At 34.8% G+C, this 13,533-nt stretch overlaps 1 protein-coding gene across 6 annotated transcripts in view; it reads left to right on the top strand.

The window, feature by feature from the left end:
* TTLL7 (tubulin tyrosine ligase like 7) overlaps positions 1-13,533 on the top strand; it is a 150,419-nt gene that overhangs the window by 109,146 nt on the left and 27,740 nt on the right. For 5 of the 6 annotated variants that reach the window (XM_079924846.1, XM_079924844.1, XM_079924845.1 and 2 more), the window contains 5 exons: positions 1,581-1,667; positions 5,784-5,982; positions 9,487-9,692; positions 10,645-10,779; positions 12,567-12,647. In XM_079924846.1, coding sequence (XP_079780972.1) covers positions 1,581-1,667; positions 5,784-5,982; positions 9,487-9,692; positions 10,645-10,779; positions 12,567-12,647 — 708 coding nt within the window. The remainder of the gene's footprint in view (positions 1-1,580; positions 1,668-5,783; positions 5,983-9,486; positions 9,693-10,644; positions 10,780-12,566; positions 12,648-13,533) is intronic. The other variant, XM_079924849.1, reaches the window with a different exon arrangement.

Genomic DNA, 13,533 nt, shown 5'->3' with positions numbered 1-13,533 from the left:
GTCTACTTGAAAATAATGTGTACACTACAGGCGATGGTTATAGAGTTTTATTTAATTTATTTATTTATATTTAATTAATTAATTATTTTGGCTGCGGTGGGTCTTAGTTGCAGCTCGTGGGTCTTCATTGAGGTATGCGGAATCTTTCGTTGCAGCGCGGGCTCTTTGTTGCAGTGCGTGAGCTTCTCTCTAGTTCTGGTTTTCCATCCATGCCTCTATCCTCCTATTCTACTACATACTCAACTAAAATTGCTATTGGAAAGACCCAGCAGGCGAAGAGAACCAGCTCTGTGGGGCTCTTCTAGATGTCTCAGTAGCCCACGTGACCTTTGAAAACTCCACTGGATTCTCTTTACCCCCACAGAATCTCTCTATTATAGACCTAATCTCTGCTCATCTGTGTCCAGACCTGACAAATGAACGTAAAGTAGAAAGTGGCCACTTATCTCTGCTCACCTAGGGAGAACTTTTCCCTCTCTGGTATAATTCCTTTTACACTACTTTTATCCACAGCTTTCTAATGTCTTAAAATATATGATTATTTAGTTTATCATCTTTTTTTAGCTCTTATGATGAAAATGCTGTCTATATGACCTTCCTTCTCCTGAACAGAAGCAGAACTCCTTACTTTTTAACTGTCTTATGCTGCTGTCTTTGGAATCCTTTGTAGGGTTATTGTTTAATCAAACTTTATATTAAGAGTCTTTTGATATTTTAATAGCTAAATCTTAGATTGCGATGAAGAGTAACCTATTTTACAGATTTCCATTGCACAGTGAGATTTCTAGTTTCTCTAAAACCCTTTTTTTAAAAAAAGAAGCACAGATATAAATCATAAATATATAAATGAAGTTGTGATATTTGTATAGGTTGAATAAATAACTCAATGAAAGCAGTTAACTCTACCTCGTTTAGTAAAGCTGTTGTACTCCTATTGCTCTGATTTGCTCAACATCCACTTGGGTGTATGTTTTTATAACTTTACCCTTTGACTTCAAAGTGACTCTAGAAGAGCATGAGAAAAGGTGTTAGGCCTATAGAGTGAAAACCTTTCATAAAGTTCTAAAGATACTCGTGTGCAATAGGTAAAAATTTTAAAGTTTCATTAAATTGTGCCTATTACCTAAATACTAACATTAGATTGTTCTAAATGAAACTATTAGGCCAATCATCAGTGTTCTGTCTGCAGTCGTAATATTATTTTGCACTAATTGATACAGCAATGATTGATGAAATTGCGGTCTGGAAAAATTAGAGTGAACTTTTAGAAATTTTAAAGTGTCCAATAGGCTAATTTATTGAAGTATTGTATTCTAAGATTTTAATAGTATACTAGAACATAAGGATATATTTGTTTATGATAATCAATACATAATAGATTTCAGCTAAGTATTATTTTTATTGCCAGGTTTTAGTGAAAGTTTCTTTAAGAGGGTTTGCCATGACCCTTTATTTCTCATTTGATCTGAGCAATCTTTGTTAAATACTTTTCGGAATCCTTGTTGTACACAAGATTAATAATCTTTTAATTAATTCTGGAGTCCATTAGTCATAACAATTTTAATTAAATATTTTTTAAGGAGGAAGATATTTTGGATCTTCTGGAACAATGTGAAATTGATGACGAAAAGTTGATGGGCAAAACTGCCAAGTCTCGAGGACCAAAGGTGCAGTATCTTTATCTTCCTTAATATCAGAGTAGATAGACTCTACTAAGGACAGTTGATTTTCCCTTTGTATTTCTCACTGTAAGAATGACTGATGCTACTTTCAAGGAACTCTGTGGACTGTGTTTCCAGTGAAGATAGAATTAGGAAGATCATGCTTTCTTATACTCAGGAGAAGCTTTGTTTTGTTTTGATAGTTTTCCTCATTTTCTGACTCTTCCCTCATCTAGTGAAAGCCCTGTGAGTCAGGGCCAAGCAGGACCTAGAACTGGTACCCTCATTCTATACTCAGTATTATGTTTTCCTATCTCCAAACATATAATTATCAGAGACGTGTAGCATTATAGATCAGGCAAATCATGACTCCAGAGATCCTAATGGGGAGCCCCATCTTTTGCTGGCACGGCAATATTGAAATTTTGTAAGGAAAAATAGTTACAGTTTCTAGGAAGACATAGAAAGCTGTCATGCTGGCAAAAATAGGCAGGTGTTTGCTTTACCTTCATCTGCTCTGTGGTGATGACATCCACATGTTCTTTTGTTATATGTCAAAGTCCTTGCTAGTAGAGTAGGAAAGAGTTGAATTTGTAAAGTCTTGGAAAGTTTTTTCATTCTGCTGTTTTTCACTTTACATTTCAGCAATACTGAACTATTACTATATCCTTACATACATCATGCTCTGTCATGCTTTTTCTATACGCCTGGAATGCTTGCCTATTAAAAGAATAATTGATTAATTGCTTGATTGATTAGAGACCCCCCTCCTAATCCAGCTGCTTTTGTGAAATCTTCCCTCTTTCTCCTAGCTGGACTTAGATCTTCTGTTCCCTCCTTCTATTGCTGTACCACAAGTGACACTTCTATAGAGCAGATGTGACAAATAATTGTTTGCATGCTTGCCTTAGTATGAGCTTGTAAGTTCCTTGAGGATAGGAGGTGTATTCCATCTTTACATCTCTAGCACCTAGCATAGCATCTGGCACTTAGTAGGTTCTCAAAACCATTAGTTAAATTTGTTGAATGTGTCCACAAGGACCTCACTGACTAGTGGAAGGGCAGATAGGTGAACCAAAAACCAGGGTATATTGTGGCAAGTACTGTAATTAACGGAGTGGGAAGTGCTACAGCAACATAGAGAAGAAAGGGATTGGTAGATTATGGATGGCTTCATAAAGGCAGTGCCATTTGAATTGAACATTAAAGGCAAAGACATGGAGGTATGATGCTGCTTAGGATGTTGGAGAAATGACAAGGAATTTGGTATGACTCAGGTGGAAGATTCTTGGAGAGTAAATTGGTGCAAGATGAACCTGGTAAAAGATACATATCTGATGAAGACCAGAGACCTTGAATGACAGGCACTGTTCTTCTGAATTATGTATTCTATATCAAAGAACTGTAGAAGATGTTGATAATTCCTTTGGAACAAATATTTTTTAGGGTATCTGTAAAAGTCAATACCTTCGTGAGTTATTGCTTCATTTTGGAAAACATCGGGAAGTCTCTAAACTTTGTATATTAATTATTTAGCAATTTGGCAAACCAGATATGAGGCAACCTGGGGGCACAATATTCATGGAAGATTGGCAAATGCAAAGGCTCTAAGTCAGTCTTCTACTGTCTTATATTTTCCTTTGCTTCATCAAATAAGGCTTATCATCCAAATAAAAATATAACCTCCTAGAGGGCAGAATTCACACTGTGTATATTTCAACCCCTCTTATTCCAGGCAAATAGTAGGAACTAACAATGTATTCGTTGAAATGAAATGAATTGGTTAGTTCCTATAGTTATTAACACCAGAAATGTTTTGAAGTGTTGAAAACTGCATAATCAGTAAAAAGGTAAAAAGTAAAAAAAGTAAAATTATTTTTATAACTTCTAACCTTAGGTATACTGAGGGTCTGGAGTGAGCCAAACTTCAAAGCAGCCTTTCCTTTTTAGAGGGTTGTTATCACATGTCAAACACTGATTTCCAGTGTCTTTACTGGTAAAATAATTGAAGGTTATCAAGGTTAAATTGAACTTGGGAGAAATAACTTTTCACTTATTTGAGAATCTAAGAAGTATTAATTAGCTATGTAAATAATATCACGTAAAGTATTAGCATTGTTCTTCAGCCAAGTGCTAGGTACTTAGTATTTATTATTCTTTATGCCATTTATATATATTTTAATATATGAGCCAGTTCATAATACAATTGGACATAAAAATAAATGGTATGGTTTGTGTCAGAACTCAGCGCCGGTTTACAAATTCCAATTTGTAGTTACGGCACTGTTTGGAGTTTATGTTGCTGTGACTTCTTATTACTTATTGCTTTAACAGTGTATTGGTTAACAAATCCCAAATGCATATATGACACAAAGGTTCAACTATCCGTTTCCCTTTGTGATTCTTTATAGGATCGAGTAACTCATTATGTAGTCAAGCTCCTTAAGAAACTTTAAAGCTGTTTGCCTACTTGAAGGAAGGCACTACTAGCAAGCCTGATTGTGCCACTGTTTCTTCTGGGTACGCTAGACTTCTGAAGAAACATCCTTCCTCTAGAATTCATATTCCCTAAGACTATCAAAATGTTTGATGATTGTGTTACTGGTAAATGTTTTTATGCATATCTCTTTGAACATTGTTAGTGCTCAGTAAATATTAAGACTATCAAAAGGAGAACATATTTTTAAACACAAGTTGGTACCTTAGTGTATTAAACTACTTCCCCGCTTTGGTTATTTTTCATCCTCTGCTAAGACAGTAACTTTAAGAACATCATGCTTTGGCTTACTATGTATTCCAGGCACTTCGTGAAATGTTATTTCTTTCTTTATCTTTCATCCTACACTGTTACATGAGAGGATATACCTTATTTCAGTGAAATCTCAGGGTAACCCAGGATTTCATTATGGTATATGCTAACATCAAAGCATTTTTGTTTGATTTAACAGAGAACAAGAAACTAGTATACAACTGCAGGAACCTTCCCCAGGAAGTAAGAGGCATGTGGCATGTGTAATTGTCTCTTAAAATGACTAAGTTACAAAACTGTTGTGCTCTTGGTTGTGCACATTCTTTCTGAAGTGAAGATGTCCCACTTATCTTTTATTCCTTCAGCTGGCATCATTGGAAACACATTGATTGGGAGATTCAGAGACAAGTGATTCTGATGGAGATATTTTTGGAACATGATAGCCTGGCATTTAAAATCTTCACAGATTTACCCTTCTACATGGCACTTATCCTCTAAAAAATTTATGCCATACTGATTTTTACATTATATCCCTTTTTAAAAATGTAGTGTGGGCAATGAAAAGTAATGTTGCTCCATTATGTCCAGATCCTATGTAACAGAGGTAGAAATCCTCCAAGCAAAGCTGTGAGTTTGGCCAATTTGGAAAGTGGATAATTAAATAAAAATTTTTATTTCTAAAAATGTCCAAAGAGAAATTAGACATGTGAGGAATGCCTTGCTTCTTGTTGCATATTATCTGAGTGTATCATAGGCTCATAGGCTCTGTTTTAAGATATGACCTACTTTATTGATAGTGGATTATTTTACTTATAGTGGTTTATCTGGCTTCTGCTTCCTTATTTTATTTTACTTTTGCCTCTCTTGCCCCTCCTTCCCCTTCTTCTCTCCTCTCTCTCTCTCTCTCTCTCTCTCTCTCTCACACACACACAAGTGCACATACACACACACACAAATACACATTTGTTGAGTGATTTTGAACATTAGGGATACAACAGAGGTATACCTCTGAGTCTTGATGAGTAATGAGTAATCATTCTGCATGGAATGAAGAAAAGCTATGTTTGATTTTTATGTTTTTAGCTCAAATGTTTTTTCTTTATTTTGTTATTCTTTGTGGATATTTTGGTCCTTTATTTGAATCGTGCATAAACGGCATTTTCCTCATCATGACTGAACTGTATTATTTAAGAAAGAATATTTCATAGAAACAGAACAATTAGTGGATAGCATTAGAGCAGTAGTACTTCGGGGGGATTTTTCAGACTTAAGTGAAAAGCAGTAATCGTAAGTGAGAAATTAAAAATAGTAAGTAATCATGTGAATGAGCCTTTCTGAATTGTAACAAAATATCACGTTTCCTTCCATTTTAGCCTCTGTCTTCCATGCCCGAGAGTACCGAGATAACCAAAAGACAGAAGTACTACAGCAGTGACAGCAGCTATGGTAGTAGCAGCAGCTCTTCAGAATCAGAAGAAAATGAAAAAGAAGAGTACCAAAATAAGAAAAGAGAAAAGCAAGTTACATATAATCTTAAACAGTCCAACCACTACAGATTAATCCAACCATCCAGTAAGTTAATTTCTTCTAATTTAGTTGTTATGTGACAAATTATGGAACTGAAATTACTGAACTCAATAAAAAGACCTTGGGCCAAACGAACCCTTGTGTGTGAGGAGACCTGGATTCTATCCCACTTCCTTCTCCAACCAGACCTTGATTAGGTCTGGATCCCACAACCCTTTTCGGGGTCTGCAAATAGAAAACAAAAGAGTTGACTTAAGGATCTCTACAGTCCATTCTTCTATATTTCAAAGTTTTTGTTAAGTCCTAGATTTCTGCATGAATTGTGTAAAATGTGCCTCATGGTTGATCTGATGACTGCATTCTCTTTTAAGCCCAAATATTCTCTCATTGCATTCCCCACTCTGGCACTCATTTTGTTTCATATTCTCGCCTGTTTTTAAAAATGTGTGTATCTCCCTAGGCATTTGACTTGACTGTATCTGTGAGCCACACAATTGTGAAATAGTTAGAAGTTTTGTTCCCTCCCATTTTCGTCATGGGTAAGCACTTCAGTCAGGGCTTCGGTGTATAGGAAGGAAGTATTCAGGAGAGGAACCAACCAGCTTCTCTGTCTCCTTCCTTTCCTGCTGCCTTTTTCCTCTTTCCTCTTTTATTCCTTTTCCCATTTTCTCTCTCTTCCATTCTCCTGTCTTTCATTCCTTCTTCGATCCCAAATGTCCACTATTGTGTCTGTTATTCGTCTTTCATCCCCAGATGTCCAGTGTGGTACTGCTGTTGCCCAGGCTCAGTCGGATACCCCTTCCTGATGCTGCCTCCAAAGCAGGACTTTTCTTAACCTCTGTTTCTCATCTCGCTGTTTGCCTTGTCCTCCCTCATCCTAGGGCTCCACAAAGGGACCGGTCCAATCACGCAATAAACACATTTCTGAGCCTTTGTTGCTCTATCTCCAGCAATGGTTTAATAGTTACCTGATAATATGTATGTTTTAAACCTGGCCTTCCAGACTTATGAGAAAATGCATAAGGAATGCAGACCTAATAGTTGAAGGTTTTCAATGGTCTTTCTTTTACTTCCAAATTATTCCATAAAGATACGTGCTAAAGTTCCTGTCTTTGAGGGCTTATGTGTTTGGAGGGGAAATAATGTATTATGTTCCATTTCATTTGTTTATTTACTCCTTTAATATATGTTTATTGAGCATCTGTTCCAGAGTTTGTAAGCTATTTTATCTATTATTTCCCTTTTTCTTAAAAGCTCCTTAAGTACTTTCAGTGCATCTCTGTGTAAATATGACTCTGTTTCTCTTTTGGAAGCTGACATTGTTCTGCCCAGATCTTGTCAGTTTTGGAGCCCCTTTTCTATTGGCTAATGTGTGTATCCTTAACAGCAGGAACTGACAGAGGATAAGGGTAGTGGTGAGAAAAAATTGCTAGGGCTCCTATAGCTCTGAGATTCTTCTTTCTTCTCAGACCAATAGGTTAATAAATTGAGATCAGACAAAGAGTGTACTAGAAATGTTTTTAAGCATAAATTCACACTTTATAGCTAGTCTATTTCAATTAATATCTTTTTCCTTATTGGTTATTTGTTTTTATAGTCATTAAGAATTGCAGCAAGGCTTTCAATTTGTTTTATATTCCCTCTTTAATCTTACACTAAGGAATATTTTAGCCACAAGCACTCCTTGAGTTTTCTCTACAAAGGGATGTTGATAACCGAGGACAAAAATCCAGATTATGTACAATGCTTTCTGTTGTAGATAGTTAATTTAGGCAATTTAAAATTATTACAGTACCAAAGGATATATTTAGATTTGATATATGGTAGTCCTACACAAAACTATATGAAGTATTTTTTTCTCAGATAATTTGTGTATGCAAGTTTCAACCATTTATTGTTAATCTACCTAAGTATCATTGGCATGTCTAGCTATTTAGTTATTCTGTCTGAATTCTAGTGTATGCAGAAGAAAAAATGGAAATCTCTGGTGACTCAAGAGAAAGGATATTTCTTTCTGCAGCTATGATCAGATTATATATGTCCAAACCCATCACTGTAAGCCCTTGAAGAGAGCAGGGCCAAGGTGTAGGTATTAGTACATGCTTATGGGTATTTCTTAGTAGAAGATTGACGAGTGTTATGTACCCCACACAGCCCTTTTTAGAAGCACCGTTCTTTAAAAAAATAGTGTGACTTTCAGGTTCAGAAGGAGGTTGGAACAAATGGAAGGTTTTTTTTTTTTTTTTTAACATCTTTTATAGCTTGAATGAGTATACTTTTTTGGTCCTCTCCAGAACCAAAAGAGGACTATTAGACTTATCATCAATTCAAAATATTCTTTAGAAATACTTCCCTAAACATAAGGTTCATGTCCATTGCCTTTATAAAGGTTTAAATTTTTTTCAACAGCTAATGAAGAGAAATATTTGGGTATTCATCCTGCCTTCATGTGAGTTTTATTAAATTATTTAATTAATGAAGAGTGATTGATATATTTCCCAAGCCGAGAGAGAATATACAACAGAGGGTATATAGAATATATGTATTAAAAAAGATATAAATGTTGATAATATTGAGTGATATTCTATTTCTCTGTGTCAGGAATTAAAATTTACCTGGAATAGTTGGTTCTCTTTTTTAAATGTTCTCAATATGCCCTGAGGAAGATGTTCTGTGGTTTTCCCTAGTTGTTCTGATAACAACCCTTTTGATCCAGACATTTTTCTTCACTTAAATCTTTTACTATAGGAATGTAAATCTAATTTTTAAAATTCTTCTGTCCTGTGAATAAGAAGACTTATCTGTCTAGTACTACTCTTATAATAACCAGTTACATATTTAAACTTCATTAGGATAATCTTTGTTTTTCTTCTGTTTTATTATCATTATTTTATTCTCATGGGCCCTAAATTTTATAACATCCACTTATCCTGGCCATTATATAGACTCCTATCCATTTCCCCCTATGAATCCTGTTGTAAAATATTCTATTGCTAACCTCTACACAGATTCTGATGAGTGACCAGTCTAGTCTGAAGATAGTAGGTGGCATCATGACGTCATAGAAAGAGGGAGGCTGCTGCCATTAAGTCAGGATTTAAATCTGAACTTGGTAACTTTCTTGTCATGTGACCTTGAGAAATTTCTTTCTCTGAGTCTCCAGGTGATGGAGATTTGTACTTCAGAGGGTTTCTGTGAGAACAAAAATAAAAGTGAAGCACCTAGCATGATGCCTGGTTTATAGAAGGAGCTCCATACATGTTAACGTTCCTTTCTTTTGTTCCTTTTATGTCATGTTTTGAGACTAGAACATTAAAGTACTGTATAAGTATTATTCTCATGATAGCCATTCTTTACACATGACAGGGGTTCTGCACCAAGTTCACTGCTTAAATTGAAGAATTAACTCCAAACTCATATTCTCATGATGATGCCTATGCTTTGACATTTACTGCCACCCTGCTAATTATTACTTTGTATAGATCCAATACAGTGGAAAACTTCTACTAACTCTGCTACCGTGCGATCCCTCCTCTCCATCATCCATAGGCTCCATAAGGCGTTCAGTCAGTTGCCCTCGGTCCATCTCTTCTCAATCACCATCCAGTGCAGACAACCGCCCCTTTTCTGCTCAACAAGTGATATCATCATCCCGGTCAGCTTCAGGGTCTCGGTCACATTCTTTAAACCGTGCTTCCTCCTACATGGGGCATCCGCCTCAAAGACATGATTCCAGCTCTACCGACTCTCCGATGGTAAGTCTTCTGTTTTGCTCCCCTGAGATTAGCGCTGTATATAGGATTTAAGTGGCAAAGAGATTAGCTGGAAGGAGGACAGATTGAACTTCAGATCCTTTCTATAATTCAACTCATGGCCTCCTGGAATTTGCGTTTATTCATCTTTCTTCACCTATAACTGAGTATGGACTCTTAAAAGGCAGACTTCACTGTATCACAGAACTTGAGGATGAACACTGAGAATAGTATTTTATTTTCCATTTGCTGATGGAGTAGGATAATTTTGTTGAAAATCATCTGAGTAGATATGTGATTTTCCAATGTACTGTACAGTATATCTGTAAATTTGGGGAAATTTGTTGTATGGAAAATTTTCCTTAATGGGACTATTGATTAATAGTTTAAAAAAATAAACTATTGGTAAATTAGCCTTAGAGCACTGAAGTACGGCATTGTTTATGTTTCCTGTATGTTGTTAACATATAGTATTAGTTTTATAAATGCTCAAATAGATATCTCCATGTACCTTCACATAGACCAGGGACTTATTTAATTTGTTTATTTAATGTGGAAGTTGCTTCCAAAGGGAAGAGTCTGAAGAATATAAGTGAATGAATTTCACTGGGTAACAATGAATGCTTTTTTTTCTAATCAAGAATTGCCTAAGGTATATGTAGAAAATGAAACTGACCAGGAAGTCTTTTTTAAACACTTGTATTTTTGTTTTAGTATTTTGAGCTACATAAAATACAACTGTGTGGAAGTGTGAAAGACACTCTTGGGAAATCATACCCTTTTAATGCTAAGATTTTAATGCTAAGAATAAATGTAAAAACATTATTTTCTTCCTTTTTTATTGTTATTTTATCAATTTAAAAGTGCATCATTTTTACCTAGAAATATCTTTCAGATTATAGTGGCACAATGAAATAAGACCCCCTCCAAATATCTGTATTCTTTCAAATTTAAGAGTGAGTCTTTGCGGCAACTGAGACCAAAAGAACAAGAAGACGATCTAACAAGTCAGACCTTATTTGTTCTCAAGGACATGAAGATCCGGTTTCCAGGAAAATCAGATGCAGAATCATTACTTCTGATAGAAGATGTGAGTATTTGATGTATATAAAATACCAAGGAGCTCATGCCTTTTTATTCTTCTTCTTAAAATATTAAAATTTATTGCTTGATGGCATTATCCTCAATGACATAGTAAACTTAATTGATGTTCTTTTCAACCTCCACAAGCTTTAGAAGATACAGGGGTTATTTTAATCGTTATGATTCACGAGCAATGAAATCACATTTATAATCAGCAATGCAAAATATCTTTTAGTGTATAGTCCTATTTTAATGATGCTTCATCAAGTGAAAATAATTAGTGTTAAATAATTATTGTTCTTAATGATTAAAGACACATCAAGTTAAGCCTGCTTCTGTAACGATTTAGAAAGATCTATTATGGAATGAGATAATAAGGAAAAAAGTGGGGCCATGGGCATAAAGTGTCCAGAATATTTGAATGTGACACCTTGCATGGTGTTAGTCAGATTTTGAAATGGCTTATGTTGTGTGTGTTTTCTTGTTACACAAGCATTTGCACCACCCAGTGGAACGTTCTAAAATGTCAGAGTCCTAAAATTCACATTAAAGTCAATGACTTACTCCTAATTTAGAAAGAAGGTCCAAGGTATTCGAATATTTTTGGTGAAAGAGCATTTCTTCACTCAGAGTTCTATTTCTTCATTCAAGAATTCTTCTCAAATTGTCCTTCTTAGATAATTCCTCAGAATAGAACGTTGTTTTCTGGTTTCCCTGTTTTTTTTTTTTTAATCCAGAGGAGAAGGCACCATCTAGTGGCCAGTTGTAGGATAAAAACCACAGCCATACATTTGGCTTTTTTCACTTTTTAGCTTTACTTTAGGCCTGTCTAAAAGCGCTGTCTAGAAACAAAACAAACAAAAAACAATAATAAAAAAGACTTTCTTAGTTAACAAATCAATAATGGCAATTTGTATTTTGTAGTCATAACATAGTTATAACCAAAATCCCCAAATATTATGCGTTGCATTTGTTATATATTTTTTAAAAAGTGAAATGGTATCTTGTTTGCAAATGAGGTGCTATTTGTTACATCAGGGGAAAAGGAAGAAAAATGGACATTAGTTATAAAGCATTATGCTAGATATATTTTTATTTACATACGTTATTTTATTCAATAAAGTAGGATGTCTTTGTACCAGACATTTTATTTCTATATCTTAGAGATATGTTATGTAATACCTTTCTGAATCAGCTAGATGAAAAATTAGATAATCAGAGTAGAACTAATATTTGTGGCTACTGTGATTGTTCTATAAAAAACGTGGATATAGGCTTATATAATTGATAAAAGATATTAATAATTATACAAGACATTAGATTATTTACTATATGTTTACTTATGCAGCAACTATTTTTATCTATTCATTATAATATATATAACTAGAATATATATTCAGAAATTTTGCAGATTTGCAGAAAAAACAAAACAGGGGCATAATGGAATCCTAATTAAATATAGGCTATCTTCTAATGTGTTATTCAATATTTTGTTACTGTGAATGATGTTGTAAATACAGTTCTTGGAATTAAAATGAAAAATCTATGTTTTGGGCTTCTTCCCAAACCTTATATTCCTGAAGACATTTGACTTTCAACCATTAGAGATTGTGTGCTTTTTTTACAGCAAAAAGAGAAAAGCTTTAAATTCAGATGGCTTCTTTATCTTACATTAAAAGTCTTTTCGCATGTCTTTTTATGAAAGTAGACATTCTTTATTGCAAATAGTATTATAGTGCTTTCATTTCACAAATTAATTAGATTAAATTTCTTAATGTTTCTCCTCCAAAACAGATGATTGATAACTGGAAGTATCATAAAACAAAAGTGGCTTCATATTGGCTCATAAAATTGGACTCTGTAAAACAACGAAAAGTGAGTAATGAATATCCAAAAACAGGTTTGCTCTTTTGGATTATGTATTAAGCTAGGATCATTAAGCCACATTCATAATCAAACTATATAAATGCTCATCTGCTTACTTATTTCCTCAACAAATATTTATTGTGTATCTGCTATGTTTCAGGCACTGTTCTAGCTTCTGAGGATAAACAAGTAGATTAAAAAAAGATTCCATGGTCTCATAGAGCTTATATTCTAGTTAAGGTGTTTGACAATAAACCAATATATTACTGGAATGTAAGGTAGTATTAAGTACTATGAAGAAAAATAAATCAGGATTAAAAAATTGAGAGAAGGTGACCTAAATGAAATGAGAAAATTACTATGCAGACATCTGTAGGTACAATGCATCAGACAGAGGGAAGAGCAGATACAGAGGCCCTGGGGTAGAAGTCAGCTTGATGTATCCATGAGACAGGAGACACCATTTATTTCCTTATGTACAGGATAGTTGGTTTGTGCTGGTTAAGAGTGAGTGATGTGGAGGTGACAGTTGGATAGATAATCAGGGGTCAGATCACAACTTTACAGGCCATGGACAGTCTTTGGGTTTTATTCCAAGTAATGAAAAACCACTAGAAAATTTTGAGCAGAGGAGTTACATAGTCTGGTTTATAATTTAGAAGGTTCATGAGAGCTACTTGTGAAGAATAGAACTAGGGGAGAGGGAATGTGGCAGAACAGAAGTAGAGACCAGGTAGGTTTTTCGAGTAACTGAGGCAAGAGCTAATGGTTGCTTAGCTAGGGTGGTAACTGAATGGGTGGATGCTGGAGAAAGAGCAGGGCTTTGTTGTTCCTGTTGTTTTGTTTTACTTTGATTTTGGTTTTGGACCTGCTAAGTTTGATATATTGGTTAGAC

Source organism: Stenella coeruleoalba (assembly GCF_951394435.1).
Source record: "Stenella coeruleoalba genome assembly, chromosome: 1".
Taxonomy (NCBI): Eukaryota; Metazoa; Chordata; class Mammalia; order Artiodactyla; family Delphinidae; genus Stenella; species Stenella coeruleoalba.
The sequence above is the reverse complement of the archived record's forward strand: the minus strand, read 5'-3'. Positions and strand labels throughout refer to the sequence as shown.